This window comes from Haplochromis burtoni, unplaced genomic scaffold (assembly GCF_018398535.1).
Source record: "Haplochromis burtoni strain Fernald_Lab_line unplaced genomic scaffold, NCSU_Asbu1 Contig_315, whole genome shotgun sequence".
NCBI classification, from domain to species: Eukaryota; Metazoa; Chordata; class Actinopteri; order Cichliformes; family Cichlidae; genus Haplochromis; species Haplochromis burtoni.
This window is the reverse complement of record NW_024582676.1, coordinates 92374-109488: the sequence shown is the minus strand read 5'-3', so window position 1 is coordinate 109488 and position 17115 is coordinate 92374. Positions and strand designations below refer to the sequence as shown.

Sequence of the window (17115 nt, the reverse complement as noted above, 5' to 3'; positions counted from 1 at the left end):
GTGCCAGCCAAGGCATTGTTCATTAAACTTAAGCCTTGCAAATTCCTGATTTTGTATTTATAACATTTCTGTTTTCCTTCATTGAAAAACTAGACCTTCTTCCTGATGAATCATTAAGTGGGTCAAATAAAGAGCACCTTCAGTTAATCACATTCACCCTGACTGGAAGTGAAGCTACTTCAGTTAAAAAAAAGCTGTTTTGTTCTTAGTAAAATGTTGCACGTGTAACGTGCCTGCTGTTACATAAAACATGCTTTTCATTACCATATTTTCGCCACACTAGAGAAAAAGAATTGAACAGCTATTCCAAACATTTCCTGACATGACACATAAAAGCACTGTGTCAGAAATGCTCCAGACTCATAATCACCAGCAACTGAACACCAAAATAAATAAATAAATAAATAACCGGTAGAAAGGTGGAAACAGAGTACTGGGGAAATCATAGAAATAGTCGTGCAACAATGAAAAACAAATTTAAACCAAGCGCGCTGTCTGACTTTGAACATTGTGTAGGCAGGGGGACCTGCAGCTATCCAGTCATCGAACAAGCACTCAGGACAGGTACCAACAATTGGCTTTAGTAGGAAATGCTAAATATGAATATGTATTTGAATTTGTGTCCAAGGACAATCCAAAGGGCACCTTTAAGATATGGTTATAGAAGCTCTCTAGTGCCATGTCTTATTTGAACTGAAATGTTTTTCTTCATGTTAATGTAGGTATGTAGTCTGCAAATGTATTATAGTGCAAAAATTTAATCTTATCACGACAGTGTATTAGTACACACTCAATATTCAGAAAATCTCAGCATTCAGGTGAAACTCATTTTATAAAAGTCTCTAATGAATGTTATGCTCAATTTGCAAGATCCCAAGCAGGCTCAGTAGGTGAAAGAAATTGCCAGCTTAAACAAACTGAAACAAACCTTTTCTCTGGTACTAAACCATATATATACAGGAATTGAGCCCATCCGGAGACAATTGAGAGACTTTAGCACAGTGGATGTTATCAAGTGTTTTCAGTAAGGCTTTGGAATCTGAACCAGGTCAACGAGGGGTCTTTAAATGTTAAAAACTGTGGAAAAAAAACGAGTAGTGAGTGAATAGTTCCTGTGGACTGAGTCATTCTGCTCTTCGGGGAAATGAGCTGACTTGAGAATATGGCAGGATGGCAGCATGCATGGACTGCAGGCAAAGGACTCTGCCTCTTTCTCTATCTACCAACCACCACCAATCTTTTTTTTTTTTTTTACAGTGCTGTTGATATGGTGTTTTGCATTACGCAATAGTGCTGCCCCTCCCATCCTCTGAAAATCAGCACATTCCCTCTCTCACATCCCTTTCTCTACCTCTCTCTCCCTCCCTCCCTCCCTCACTTGTCCTGATATTAATGACACAGCTATCTGAGGCAGCGGCAGTTCCCCTGCGCTCTTTCCCTCCTGCAGACTGCACTCATAGACATGCACACACTCTCTTACACCAAATAAGATACTGGACACACATCCACACACTTACACAGGACATCTGCAGGCACACACACATGCACACACATACAAAAACACTACTATACACTCCAAGTTCATATCAGAGGCAGACACAGACGCTTTCTCTTTGCACACACTTATTTAAAAATCTCACAGAAGGATGAGGACAATTGGACTTTGCGTTTGTGCTGGTCTCCTGCTTACAGGCACCTTATTACTCAGAATCAGCCAGGCAGCAGACTTTCCTGGTAACTCTCACCAGCGATGGGACTCTAGAGGATCCTACCATTTGGGATTTGAGTCTGGTACTCCCACTTCTTGCCCTGTCAAACTTAGACCTATGGGCCAGTGTGGGAGCTCTGGGGCAGAGGACGGGGAGGACTGCCCTTACCAGATCACTCTGCCTCCCCTCACCATCCAGCTGCCCAAGCAGTTCAGGCTGCTGGAGAAGACGATGAAGGAGCTGCAGAGCCTGAAGGAGGTAGTGAACAAGCTGAAAAGCGGGTGCCAGGAGTGCCGTGGGGCACGGGGCAGCGGAGTTTTTGGACACCAGCAGGCAGACCAGATCCCGATTCAGGGGGATGCCAGGGAAAAAGTGACGGGGCAGGAGGTGCAAGGTGGATCCAGCCAAGAGGAGAGGGGAGATGGGATGGTTCCTGGAGCTACTGTGGATGCCGCAAGACCGGGTTCAATTTTTGGGAAACCTGCTCCGAGCCAAAACATGCAGGAGATGCAGGTAAGAGGCAAAGTTAACACTTACAGGAAAAGATATAGGACTGAACCAAGGAATAAATCATTTACCTTACAAATACACTTGGTTGAGCTCAAATTTATCATTTATTCACCTTGATCTAAAATTGTTTTGGTATAGTTCAATACAGTGTGCATTTTCTGCTACATCTGTAGAGCACAGAGGTGTGTACAACATGTGAAATAGTAGCACTGCACCATTTCCTCTGTTTCCTCTGTTCCATTAAAACCCTGCAAATTGTCAGAAAGCCAGATCTTTAGCAGCTTTGTGAAAGTGTTAGGGGACACTGATATGAAGCGCGCTTCATGCTTCCAGTCAGATGCGCCCAGCTGGAATGCAAACTGACCAGATGTCAAAAGACACGCAAAGTCCTACCTGGCGCCACTCCGCCAGGGAAAATTTCTGGTACAATAAGCAGGGTGGGAAAATCGGAGTTAGACACCAGCCCAGTGACAGTAAATTTCTGCCGTCTGGTAAGCTTATTGACTCTCACAGCCACTTTGGCAGACAGCCAATCGTAACGCAGACTTTGTTTCCATTCTAAAATTCAAATTGGCTGGTGAAACAATGAAGGAGGCTGGTGACTTCGGTAATCTGCCTGCTTTGTAGTGCGTGCCAAACATAATTTCCTTCACGCTTGCTCTGGCCTTTCTCAGGTGAAGCTGAATAGGATGTCAGCCAGCCTGCGCAATGCCAGGAACCAAATCTCAGCTCTGCAGGGTCGACTGGAGGGAATCAACCTTCTTAACATGGAGAATGTGCAGGCTATAGTGGACAGGCGGGTGGAGAACATCACCGGAGTGGTCAACAAGCTCAGCTCCAGCTGTACCACCGAATGTCCAGCCCAGACTGGCCCTCAGTGTAAGCTTGCTTTTATTAAGATAATTAATAATAATAATATTCTCTACATTGTTATACTTACCCTCCATTCCTTTGGTCCTGTTATTTTTCATCTGATCTTGTGATCTGCCCTCTCCATCTTCCCAGTGACAAGGGCTTTCAGTTAAAAGAGAATGTGTTTTTCTGTTATGTTTTATTCTGTTATATCTTTGCCATTTCATGTTTCGCCCCCCCTTTTCTCTTCTGTTCTTCTCATACATTTTTGTAATCCTTCTGAGCATGATCAAGAGTGCACTTTTCAATTTTTTATTTCCTAAAAAAAAGATGTTATTATCGTAATAAAACTCTGTTGGTTAAATAAGTTTAGCAGTTCAGGGTTGCAGGGGGGATATATTTTCTGGCATAGGCTGTATTCAATCATTCCTGAGTGGACATTATAATCAACTTCAAAAATAATCAGAGTCAGGGTGTTTACTTTCACCCAACAAGACCTTTCTTCCTGGGAAATGAAAAGTGAAATCTTCTATGTTGCCAGTGTCCTTGTCAACCACACTCACTGGTCTGTTGCAACATGTCTCCTCCATTACTGATATGAAGAATATTATATATTTAGGTGTAGTCTAGATTTGAGAAATGGAATTTTCCATCATCTTAATGCGTACCAAAAGGTTACTGTATTCATTACATTACTGGAGTGGAGTGGCTGGTTCAGAGTAGCCAGTGCACAAATGGACAGAGTGAAATAGCTTTAAGTTGAGCACATACTGCACTGGAGTGAAGCAATAGAACTTGGTTCAAAGTGAGAATTCACTTTAACTCTTACATAACTAACCGAAGTGACCCCTCACTACTCTCCATACGCACAAACTCAAAAAGGGAAGGCAGAAAAAGACCCACACTTGAAAGTAGGAATGCACACATAGTGAAACTCTGGGCCGATACACATCGACAGTGAAATGCTTTAAAGTGTAACAGCATCACGCTATCTTTGAACAATTAGCCAGCATGAAATTGATTCGAGCAAAATAGATGAATATCACTGACACCAGTAGATGCTGTTGTACTTGGAGATATCAGCCAACAAACCAACACTAGCTGATATCGATATTTTGCAGATTAATCTGTGCTTCCCTGCTTGGAAGTTTTATGACCGTTTAAACAAGCCTGCGATATTGTATCTAGAAACAGTGGGGGTTGCAGACTAGCTAAGCAAAACAAATATCCCACTTTACATTGATGTAAAAGCTATTTTGGATGCGAGCACAGTAGAAATGCAGGGCACTTTCAGAAAGCAAATACTATCCAGTACTTCAGTATGAATGTTACACTATATTGGGGCTTTTATGTAGAAAACAGATGTGAGCTTATTTCTAAGCAGATTAGCTGGAACAGTGGTGTGAAGGGAATCCCATCCCTTTCTCTTTTGTTTGCTTCTCCAACTTGCTTCTTTCTTCTTCAAACCTGATCATTTTTCCCCTCCCTTATGCATTTATCCTCAAAGCATCTATACCCTCTCCTCATTTTTCCTCTATTTCTTATTTCTTTTTCTATTGCCCTACCTCTTACTGTCTCCCCCTCTTTAATTCTCTTTCCTAGTCCCTTCTCTCTGCTTCCCTCCCTGCCTCCTTCTGGAGGTCATGCTCTTGGATGCTCATTACTGCATAAAAAGACAAGCGCTCATTATCTCTTGCCAATACCACAAGTAATAATGAAGGCGGCTTTCCTGACACTACAGTAGTCACGGATGGCACCCAGGGTCAGTAGCACTTGTCTTTGTACATCTATCTGCTTTGTTCAGGTCAAGAACTGGATAAGCATCCGACTTCAGCTCAGGAGACCGTGCCTAATGGTGTCTGAATTCCATCCAAATGTAGCAGAAAAGAAACAGCTGCTGTTACTGAGGAAAGCGACCAATACGTTGTGTTAGGGTGTTTCACAAGATCACTCAAATTAGAAATCGCGATAAAAAGTTACTCCAAAAGTTGCTAAGTGAACATCTTTTAGAATTTTTCTTGTCTTAAAACTTTCAAACCAGATGCTGATCATGTTCCTCTGCGAGCTCCTAATGGGCAGAGTAAAACAGACTTTCACTGATAAGAGTTTCCTGGTTATTTACCACAATGTCAAAAGTGTTTAGTGAAGCAAAAAATAAACTATCTAGCATTTTAACTAAAGCTACATAAGGCATTTCTGGCAGGTTAAAAAATTGCTGTAGGCCTTTTACACAAACTGCACTGACAAATTTTAAAAAATGCCAACTTTGTGAGGACCGTAACCATCATTTAACCCAATGTAGAATTGCAATTTCACCATTAATAGGGAGTAAAACTACATTTGTCAAGATGCTGTTATCACTCTAAGTGCTCTAAGCGTTCATTTTCGCTCATTTTGCCAATTTCCATTTTTGCAACGAGCACTGATCTTCACTTTCACTCCTGCAGGAAGCATAGAAATTCATGTCCCAGTTCAGCTACATTAACTCAATCATACAAAATGAGAATAGATGTTCAGTCCTCCATCAAGAACTGCTCGTTTGGAAATTTGGTGTCGGGCAACTTCATAAGGGAAGCACAGTTTTTTTTAGTTTCTTTCCATCAAAACTGAAGTAGTATAAGCAGTAGTATGCTATCGCTTTCGATACACATTTCCTCAGTTGACATGAGGCATACTTCTTGATAATAATTGTCTTCCTTTTATGAGAATCTCTTGTGTGGTCTGAAGTCAAACAGGCAAAGCGCCAAGAGTCAAATCAGTCTGTCAAAATGTCATCTATAAAAAGCATGTCAGTCAATATGGCGTGGGACTCATCAGCCTATGTCAGTCGACTTGCCAGTCAAACAAGTGAGTAAGAAAGAAGAAGAATGGGGAAACTTTGGTAAAATTGTTTGAACTTTCCCCTCAGAGCAAAACAACATATGAGTCATGTTCCAGTGCTTTGTCTGACTTCTCACTGCTGTGGGATTTGCGGGGAAAAGTCATGACATAGGCTAAAATTGCTGCTTCGATGAGTTTACAGGGCCTTCGTTGTCAAGGTTAGAATAGTAATGTGGGTACCAGTCAGGCTTTTACCTCACGCTGTTTCTCTGCTGTCCACAAACAACAACTCAGAAATGGGTACATCCCCTAGCGGGCTTTGTCCTTTTACTGTAAACATACACTGTTTTGGGATCATTTTCAGAAATGACACATATCACTTTCCTTGTCCCAGACCAATTAGCTATTAATTTTCCTCAACAGTCACATAGACAGCCCATCAGCCAAGAGTTTTTCAGGAACGAGTAAGTGGCTGATATTAGAGTTATTTAGGTCAGGCACATTGCCAGAGGTACTGAGATGGAGATCACTCTTGTCTGTCTCGGGACACTGACTGCCCAGTCAGATAGATGGGGACAAATAGAAAAGAAGATGTAAAGTGGCGACACTGCAGTCAGACGCTGAAAGTGAGTGTGACACTGAAAGAATTTACGGGTCAATTCTTTTGTTGCCAAATGCCGACCGAGCTGTTAAGGTGACAAGGATACATTTCAACCTTGCGATCGACTCCCATATGGAGTGATTTACCATCTGCAGCTATTTTGTACTTGAAGCATTCAAGTGTAATGTTGTCAGAAAACGAAGTTGCTTATTTAGTGAGCAAAATAAATGTTTGTGCTCCATCTGCTAGTTCAGTTCCTTTTAAAATAGAAATACAACTATCCACAGCAACATGCATTTTTCATTCTACAAACACTATTCACTCCCTACACCTGTTTTCCTTCCTATACCAGTACTACTGCTGGGGTATGAGCACCGCCTACCCCAGCACTATTATAATCTACTGCACCTCTAGAGAGATTAAGGACTATGAGAACATTGTATCATCAATGGAGCGCATCTAACACTCAAAAGGAGTCCAACATGCTGCCTGCCCAGTGTCAGGACAATTTAGACCCAAGGTGCCAGTGTGCATAGAGGCGTATGGCTCTCTAATCCAGTTTTACACTTTCCCACGTTTTAACAAGACTGTTCCATTCACTTCCAAAATCCTAACTGACAGGAGTCTTTGGACCTTGGTTTTGGATTGATTCGGTAGCCTGCAATGCGACACAAGGGATGGGAGGAAAAGGTAGACGAATAAGTGGCCAGGTAAAAAAAAGTGCTCAGAATGCATTGAAGGTATACAAAATGGACCTGTGTTGTAGCACGTGGGGAGATTAGAGGAATTTATCCCCTGGCAGAGGCTGTTTCTTCAATGGTTCTAAATACTATATTTCAGATAAGCATGGATATATTGTTAAATACATATTTCACAATCAGCTTGTTTTTAATGTTATTTTATACATAATAAATGGTTAGGGGAAGATGTCTGACAGGCAAAAAGAATGTGGTGAAGGGGTGTTTTTGTGTTTGAATGCATTCCTCTTAAATGAAGGCAGGGATGACAAATTCCACACTGGATTTCCTACTAACCTATCTCATTTTCTTTTCTCCAGCCTTCCTCAGCCTCAGGGCCTGTTTCTATTACTGTCTCAGGGAACAATGCCAGACCAAAGTGAAAATATTACTGAATATCATCCAGTAACATCTGCTTATAACTACTCTCCCTTCTCTCTTTCTCACTGCCACCCATGCAGTCATCTTAGCCCCTCGGGACTGTTCAGACTACAATGTGCTGGAAGTGAGGAGGAACGGTATATATCGTGTGACACCTGACGCTCGCAATGGGACGTTTGAGGTATTCTGTGACATGGAGTCCTTCGGAGGTGGCTGGACTGTGATACAGCAACGCCTCAATGGGTCCGTCAGCTTCAACCGCACCTGGGCTGAGTATAAGAAAGGCTTTGGGAACCTCAGGTTAGTTATTTTCTTTACCCCTCCTCCCCCACAATTGGGCATTCCTCTGATAATTTACGACAAAGCATGCTCAGCATATCCAGGATATCTTTTCCTTATCTTGCTTCACTTATTCAAACATCAGCAATCAGCCTAAGCAGTCACGCAGCGGTGGTTATGAACTGCATAAGTAAACCCAGAGCTTTCCAATATATGAACGCATTCACTCAAATTAGTGTTTAGATGTGTATATACTACAGTGGTTGCCTTATTCTTTCACCTGGAGGCCTAGATGTCTGAGAGCCATGTTCCCCAACAATATATTAAGGCTAATAGAACAATAAAATGGTTTCAAGATGGCCTGCAGTGAAGGAAAAAGAAAATGAAGGAACAACGTTGCTTTTAAAAATCTAGATTTATTACTGAGATTCATCGAGTAAAGAAAAAGATCCTAGATGCCTAGATCCTTTTGAAAAACCTTTAGGCCCTCTTACTATCTGTGCACCAAGGTCTAAGCGATCCTCCAGGAATGGTGATCCTGTTTTCCAAGGATCTGATTGGTCAGTAGATGGTGATTTCATACATGTGGACCTCTTATCTTGACCATAACCTGTTGTGGAGCAGGTTAGGTCTGCAGCACAAGTTACCATGGTGATAGTAAGACTCAAACTGCTTTTGCAATACTGAAAACACAGGGATAAACTCGAAGTTACCAGACGTTAAGCCCAAAAACTGCTTCTTAGTACAGGAATCTGTCCAGTTATTGTTTACAGTCTGAATCTGAATGTGTATAAACCTTTTAAAAAGCCAATAAAAGGCTTAATCCATACACTTTTCCCATAGAAATAGCATTAGCTGTCAGAAGCAACAGATAAAAGAAACAAAAACATCCCCTTTTGAAAGACATTCTTAGAATAACAAAATGTGCCACGCATCATGTGTATCAGTGAAGCCTTAAGCTAGTGAGAGCAAGGTTCTTTGTTCACAGAGAAGCTTCAAAGTTTACGCTGCCGGCTTGCAACCAAACTCCTTACATAATGTATCTGGTTGCAAATGCAACGACTGACACTGAAAACTCTTTTTAATGTCATGTGACATAGTGACATTAAGCAGGTCCGGCCAAGGTTGGACAACTTTTTTAATTAGCATGCATTGTTATATGTCAAGCCTGTATCATTTTAAGTCAGCACTACACACTACTGCATTAAGTCAAACTCAACTATTTTCTGGACCCTCATTACACTAGAGCCTACCACATGCTCATCTAACTAGCTGCAAGCTATACATTTTGAAAGAATACACAAAAACAAGCAGTTTGTTCAATGTATTTATTTTTTGTCTTGCTAGTAGGAAATTGTTCATCTATACTGTTCTTTTACCAGTGAATTAGAGCTCATTTAATGTCATGTGCTACAGAATACTTTTACCAAAACCTGAGAGAGTCTAATCTCTCAGTACTTAGGAGCTAATGATGCACACCTGTTCTCTATATCACTGTTTGTTCAACACCTGTTTTCATTATCAGTGATTGATTATCATGCATAAAACTAAGGGGAAGTATAGAGATATTTAAAAAAGATCAGAACTTTTTCCTGTGTGTTTTGGTCTTTGGTCCACATGATAACACTGTGAGTCTGCCATATTTGTAGTGCTGTTGTATGTACAGGAAGGACTGTTATACCCAAAGTATTCAAAGTGGAAAACCCAAGTGCTGCATTCCATCATGCATTGTGTTGAAGTAAAAGAGACAGAGTAAAGAAACAAAAGAAAGCAGAACACTAAATAAACTGCCACAAAGTATTTAGATTCATCAACTTGAGGAATTACACTCTGTTCAATGCACTTATCAGAAATATGCACATTATTAGTCACTTATCTAACCGATGTTGATATATTCTGCTCTAACTGTGTGACAGCGTTGATGTAACAAGACAGAGAAAATGAGGCAAATATTATCAGAAGCCATTTTTCCATTTTGTTATTGGGCTCGCTATTTAGCTTTCTACATAAAACTCCTTATACAGGGAGTAGAGAGTAGTGAATGATCACAAGTACAAAAACAACATTTTTGGCTCATAAGGCCAACAAGAGTTTATGGCTTTGAGGTCAGGGTAATGCTGCCTGTTGGTTTGGCATGCTCTTAAACCCCATTCATTTCATTTTTATCTTTTTGTGCAGACTTATTTACTTGGCAAATGAAGGAGAAAAGGCACCATTTTCAAAAGAAGACTCAAGTTACATGTGGACTAGGCCTTAGGGAAATGATGACCACAGTAGATGATCTGACCCCATTTCAACTGATCATAAAGTTGCAGATATAAAACAAATTATTCAAAACAACCTTCTGAGCATGTCTGAATATCCAGCATTAAACTCCCACTAAAAGAATGTCTCCTCTCGTCCTCTCCTGTTTTCATCTATTGGAGTACACATGCATTTTGCTAAAAAAATTGAAATTCTAACATAGTATGTGAGCTTTATATATATATATATATATATCAGCATGCCTCATTTTGTTCCTTTCTATCCTGCAGAGGTGAGTTCTGGCTGGGCAATGACCATATCCATTTGCTGACAAAAGCAAAAGATATGATTCTGCGTATCGAGCTAGAGGACTTTGAGGGTGTCCGGGAATATGCAAAGTATGATCAGTTCTATGTGGCCAATGAGTACCTACGCTACCGTCTGTCTGTCAGTGGATACAGGTACAGGGTTCACTTCTGCACATGCAATATTTCTCACTCTCAGTTGCTGCTAGAACACCTTAAACTGGAACAGCACACCTTATATATCAATGTCTCATTACAGTGGGACGGCTGGGAACGCCCTCAGTTTCAACAAGCACTTCAACCACGACCAGAAGTTCTTCTCCACACCCGACCGCGACAACGACATGTACCCCTCTGGGAACTGCGGCGGCTACTACAGCTCCGGCTGGTGGTTTGACGCCTGCATGTCTGCCAACCTCAACGGGAAGTACTATCACAAGCGATACAAGGGAGTCAGGAACGGGATCTTCTGGGGAACGTGGCACAACATGTCGACCGAGTACTACCCCACCAACTACAGGCAGGCTTTTAAAACTGTCAAAATGATGATACGGCCCAAGAACTATGGTCCTTAAAAGGACAGGTAAATATTGGTGAGTGCAGTCATGCAGGCAAAGACAAAGAAAATGGAAGAGCAAGTACATAAGGACTCATACACACATACACTCACTAGTAGTCATGCATTTACACATTTACACATGCGTACGTGTGCACCGATAGGACTATAAGTAGTTTGGTGCATTAATGATAACAATAATTGTGAAAAATTTAAGTGTGCTATTACTTTTCCACTCTAGTGAGTGTGGCCTTCAAAATGTTGGATTAAAATGATGATAATAAAGGACAATGGACTATGAACAATGATGGACTAATAAAATTCTTTTTTTTTTTTTTAAAAAAAAAAACCTCCCATGCAGTGTAGGCCAGCCTCCTACGTGGGCCATAACATTAAATTGAGGGTTACCAGAAGAGATTTTTTCACTGGTCTTTGACATTTTTTTTCTCATTCTGTCCTGCTGCCTCCTGCCATAAACCCAGCATAGAAACACAGCACAGCACATACTAGTAGTAAAAACTAATGAGCTATCACTTTCTCTGCTGTAAATGATTTTGTAATTAACAGCAGCCACCCAAGTGAGGTATACGAGAGCTGATGATACAGTTTTGAGTGGGTCCGATAATCATTACGAAAGACTTCAAGCTGGAGAGTCAAACTGTTAGAAAAATTACAGTCAGTAATAAATGTATAGCTTTACTTGGCCCTTCTCTGGCATTTATCTCACTGCTCTCGGGCAGCTTGCCGATTTATCATTACCCCATACCACAGAAGACATCCCAGTATAAATACGCAGCATCCAATAAATTTCTATTGAGTCATGTATGTGTGTGCATTCTGCATTATTGATGTTTAACTAGAGTCTTCTTGAGAGCAGCCACGAAGCAGGACATTGCAGTGAGGAAAAAAAAATGTGTTTCCAAGCTTTGGATGCACCGAATTACTGCACACTTCTCTATGCCATAATCTGTAAAATCCTCTTCTTGTACAATACTGCTATCTAATGTTAGGAAACTGTATAGCACCATTTATTTCATTTTATACACACTGTAAATGGGAAGGATTGGGGAAAGAAATGCTTCACTATGAGGATGTGTACAGTATTTATTTTACTTTGAGAGGTATGATAGCTTTTATATGATACAATGGTCATGCAGTACAGAGTCTAATGATTGATGACATTTGAGTAATGACAAGGACTAGGCATAATTGTGATCATTCATAGTAAATATCTGCGTAAAATTGGAATTCTTTGTGTGTATCAGATTGATCTTTTCTATCAATCATATTCAGCTGTTGTGCCAATAGATATGCAATTTTTATATTGGGGGAAAAAAATTAAATTAATATTCCATGGCTGTGTTGCACATTTCAATGTTCGGTCGGTTTAAAATCCTTTTCATGCCTGCTCCACTTGTGTACTGGAATCGCCTTTCAAACGAATGTATACAAAAAATGTATACAAGTTTCGCATGAGTGTCTTTGAAAGTGTCTGCCGTCTAGTGTCCGAGGCTGAATGAGGCTTGTAAAAATGCAGGATGAGGTGCTGCATGCCCATAACAAATGGGTTTATGAGGTGTTGAACCAATAAAGCCACTAAATAAAAGGCAGATTTCATATTGGCTTCGCAGAAGATGATAAAACTGTGGGACTGTGACTTTACTGTCTGTTTACTGTCTGTGATGATAAAGTTAATAAAAGTGTTGTGCTCATTCACAGGATGACTCCTAAATATTCACTTTTTTTCACACTTAATGTTTATGACAAACACTTTAACGCACATTATGCATGTGCAATACTTTGTTATCAGAAATTAAACTGCAAAAGAATGGAGGAAATAATAGTCCTGAACATTAGCCTTGTGCAAATACATGCATCTATATCATATCTGATACTATTTTCTTTTCTTTTGAGTCATGGCAGTTAAATCTGCCACTATAACTATCAAATAGGGATGTTTGTCTTTCTGAAAACAATTTAAAAATGCCATTCACAAAATAACAACATAACAATGCACATGATTGTTACCTCATCTAAACACTGGGAGGCAGGACCAGCAGAGACCACAATGGAGGCTGAGGGCTGCTTTTCTGGGAGTGAAGCATCGGGTGCAACGGCCACTAGAGGGGTGTCCTCCTCCATTCCCTTATCCTCATCTTGCTCTTCCACTTCAACTTCTGCACTCTGAGGCCTGCATTCTGTCTCCTCCTGGGATGGATTCACTAGTGATTGGATCAAAACATAATAATATTTAGGACAGAAACACACTAAACAAACATTAGTATCCTACAGGCTGCGTGGGACAGGAATCCGAAAATATGTAAATATTTGTTACACCAAAGTCCTGGCACACAGTTTCAACATTTAATGGCCTTCCCTATGCTTGCTTACCAATAAATAAAACATAAGACTAAAAGTGGGCAGCACAGCGGTGCAGTGGCTAGCACTGTTGTCTCACAGTGACCTGTCCAGGGTGTACCCCGCCTCTTGCCCTATGACAGCTGCCATCGGCTCCAGCCCCACCGCGACTCCGAGAAGGATCAGCGGAAGAGGATGGAAGGATGATTAGAAGTTTTGTATGTGCGGAACACACCGAATTAGACATGCAAAAGCCTGCTTTTATTCTGAAGGATTACGCTTCCGCCGGTGAACACCGGAAATCAAAATCAATAAATATTCTTTTTAAACGTAGATCCCACAAAGTAATTCGTGAGCACTGTCCTAAACATATTCAGAAAATTTTAAGATCATGTATATTATTAGACCTGTAAACGTCACACGGTAAACGTACCTTTTCGAAAAACGCAAAAAGACCAAATTATGACAGCTTATCGGCTATAACTGGTGCTAAGCGGCTCCAGCTTAGTTTCTGCTTCTAAATTCTGCTAAGGCACACGAGAAGGCCATAAAAATAGAAAAAAAAATGGGCTAATGTGATACGAAAAGGTGTATACAACATAACAATACAGCACAAGTGTACAACAAGTGTGTTGTTCATTTAAAGCATGCAGAAACTTACTTATTAGCCAGTTTACTTGCTGTGTCCGGTTTTTTGGTGTTTGTTAGATAAACAAGGAAACAGTTTCCTTATTGTTATATCTCTGGAGTCTTCGCAGGCCTTTAAAAAAAATTATTTTTTTTTAATAATTTCACAGCCAATCTCAGCAAAACCCAATCACCGACTTTTCACTTTCCTGGTGTGTTGTGGTTACCATAACAACGACGCTATACGTCCACCTTAACATAAGGAGAAAGCCTTGAATTATTTCACTTTCACTGAAAAGTAATGCGAAAGCTATGGTTATTTTTTCTACTTATCTACCGTTTTCTCCTGTTTTGTTAATACACAAAAATCCCAACGGACTTCATTCAATCCGACAATTAAAAACAAAAAACAAAACTTATTTTACACTTGCAGCGCATGTCCTGCAGATGGCGTTAAATTACAAGTTAATTACCCCCCTTTTTTTTTTTAATCTCTAGCGCTTTATCGTCATGTGTAATAAAATTGGCTCCATGGAACAACATCAGTGGCCAGCTGGCTGAACACCCTGAACTGGTGAGTGTTGAAAACCTTAAAATGATATCCAGGGTGAAAGATGGCAGACATTCAAAGTCATTGTTCTCCTGTGTTGTTGAAAAAATTTTCCCACAGTGGACTGTGGGAGGTGGCATGACCCATAACTTATTCCCGGCAACAGCTGCTGAGATGTGTTGTCTCAGCAGTATATGTATGTGTGTGTGCATGCTGGTATGTGATCCGTTCAAGATGTCCCATTAGGAAAGGATGTGATATTACTAGAAAAGTTGTGAGTTTACTAGCACCAGGAAAGAGAAACCTTATTGGACTTAATTTCTTTAGGGCTTGGCAATCCTCAAACATTTGTTATTTGTTGAATTTTATTTTACACTTACTTGGCATGTCCAATATGTCTATTGGCTACACACACACACACCACAAAAAAACAAAAACCAACTCATCTTCTAAGTGAGTTCTTTTTTTTTTTTTGCAGTCATGTGCATTCGCAATGCCATGTGTGCACCCAGTGGAGATGCAGATTCATACATCAAAGCCCTGACAACACACACATATACTTTATTAGGTAAATGTTGCTAGTAGGGTTGGACATAATTTTGCTTTCAAATTCAATGCTGGAAACATTCCTTTAGAGATTTTGGTCCATATTCACATGATAGCATTATGTACATGCTGCAGATTTGTGGGCTACATATCCATAATGCTAATCTCTCAAATCTCAAAGGTGCTCTATTTGATTGAGATCTGGTGACTGTGGAGACCATTTGAGTACAGCGAACTTATTGTCATGTTCAAGGCCCCAGTTTAAAAATCATCTGAGTTTCAGACAGACAGCAGGAATACAAAAGAGGACCCAAAAGCAGACTCAATAGACTGTTTCTTTCTTATTAGCAACACTTCATTGAACACAGGGATCACTGTAGTTAAAGCAGGGCAGTGAGAGGTTTTACAGGTGTGTGATCCACTATGAGGCAGTGATGAGTCATGTCTGCACACAATATTTGCAAAGAGGAGCGATGAATGATTGTTTACTTGGGGTCGCGGAGAGCTGGGTTTCCTAAGGGTGGTGTGGTTTTCCAGGTGAGTGTCAGAGAGTGTGACTGGATGAGTGAAACAAGATGTCCAACATTTCCTTTTCTTTCTCAGACTGATGGGGTGTAGTGGTGAGCAGGAGGGCAGGCAGGTGAGGTATCTTACCTTTTCTTTTTGCTCCCGACAGCCGAGGAGGAGTGAGCAGCAGAAGCCAGCAGGTGAGTGCTTGAGAGTTATCCAGTAGGCAAGGAAGAGCAGTGTCAGAGGAAATCAGGAGAATGATTGAAGAGTGTGACTGTTGATCCAAGGCCAAAGATGACACCATCAGCTAAAAATCTGCCAGAATGTTGAGAACTGAGCTGGTCCTAAAGTACAGCCTGGCTGATTGCCATCCTATCAGGCTCAAAGTAGTCTGTGCAATCTCCTCTGATCTCTGGCAGTCAAATTGGATTTTCAGCCAGAGAACTGCTGCTCAGTGGCTATTTCCTTTTTTTCCAGACCATTCTCTGTAAACCCTAGAGAGGTAATTGACAGTAGATCAGCAGTTTTTGAAATCCTCAGACCAGCATCTGGCACCAACAACCATTCCACATTCAAAATCACTTAAATCAGCTTTCTTCCTGATTCTGATGCTCAGTTTGAAATTCAGCAGGTTGTCTTGAGCATATCCAAACACACTGAGTTGCTGCCATGTGACAGAGCTGATTAAATATCTGGTATAACATGCAGTTGAACAGGCCTAACTCATGAAGCAGCCCGTAAGTGTTGGTTAGTGAATGCACACAAACAGAAGCTGCCCCTTCAAATGTGCAGTAATACTTACATTCAGATATGTACTAGACTTTTTACTGGCATCAATACAGCAGCAAATTTGCCTGTTACTCATTTCCACATGATGTCCCACCAACTGATAGAAAGTTGGTTATTCAAAGGTTTTTTTTTGTCTTCAAAGTCATCAGCTAAAATGAGATCTTTCCAGTTTGTGACATTTATTTATTTTCTGCTACAGATATAACAAAACAGGGGAAAGGATCAGTGACAACAGCATAGCCCATATAAGTAAAAAGCTGGAGAATGGAAGGATAATAGCACCCGCACCCCCTTAAAGAACAAAATTCATTTTTTAACTTACTTGCTAAGCAAACATGTCAATAACTTAATAACCACCCCCTTGTTAAATCTAAATAAACCTTCTAGAACTTTGGAATAAACGTGTTTGACACAGTCACATTTCCAAATTAACCCTGAAAAGCTTCCAACAGTCTGGATATGTTATCTCTCCAGTCCTGGCAGGATTTAGTTTATTTTGGTATTTAAAAAAAATGTCCCTAGGTACACCATATTTGGGTAAATAAAACATGACCCTAAAATAATCTGTTCTCGGGTGAATAAATCAGGATTGCCATGTGTTGTGGAAATTTGTGCACAAAGCTGACATTTCTTTAGTTGTTGAGCTAGTCAGTGCTTTACATTAGGGTAGTAGTATTTATTTATTGTCATTGTCAAGAACAATGAAATTGCGTTTGGGGCTTCCATACAACCCAAAAAAAA

At 40.5% G+C, this 17115-nt stretch overlaps 2 protein-coding genes across 3 annotated transcripts in view; one reads left to right on the top strand and one right to left on the bottom strand.

Annotated features, from left to right (window-relative positions):
* Positions 1 to 14171, bottom strand: part of ccdc146 (coiled-coil domain containing 146) — a 56594-nt gene extending 42423 nt beyond the window's left edge. Inside the window, exons 1-2 of one of the 2 annotated variants that reach the window (XM_005941573.3) lie at positions 14014 to 14171; positions 13023 to 13216 (exon numbers count right to left, since the gene is read on the bottom strand). In XM_005941573.3, the coding sequence (XP_005941635.1) occupies positions 13023 to 13216; position 14014 (195 nt within the window). In that variant the 5' untranslated portion in view covers positions 14015 to 14171. Of the gene's footprint in view, positions 1 to 13022; positions 13217 to 13385; positions 13530 to 14013 lie in introns of those variants that run through there. The other variant, XM_042228276.1, reaches the window with a different exon arrangement.
* fgl2a (fibrinogen-like 2a) lies at positions 1401 to 10844 on the top strand (the record flags this gene model as incomplete). Its single annotated transcript, XM_005941572.3, is given in 5 exon segments — positions 1401 to 2222; positions 2894 to 3098; positions 7691 to 7910; positions 10424 to 10594; positions 10698 to 10844. Coding segments are annotated over 5 exon segments (1319 nt in total), but the record flags the coding sequence as incomplete, so codon positions are not given.
* Positions 14172 to 17115: the final 2944 nt, after the last annotated feature.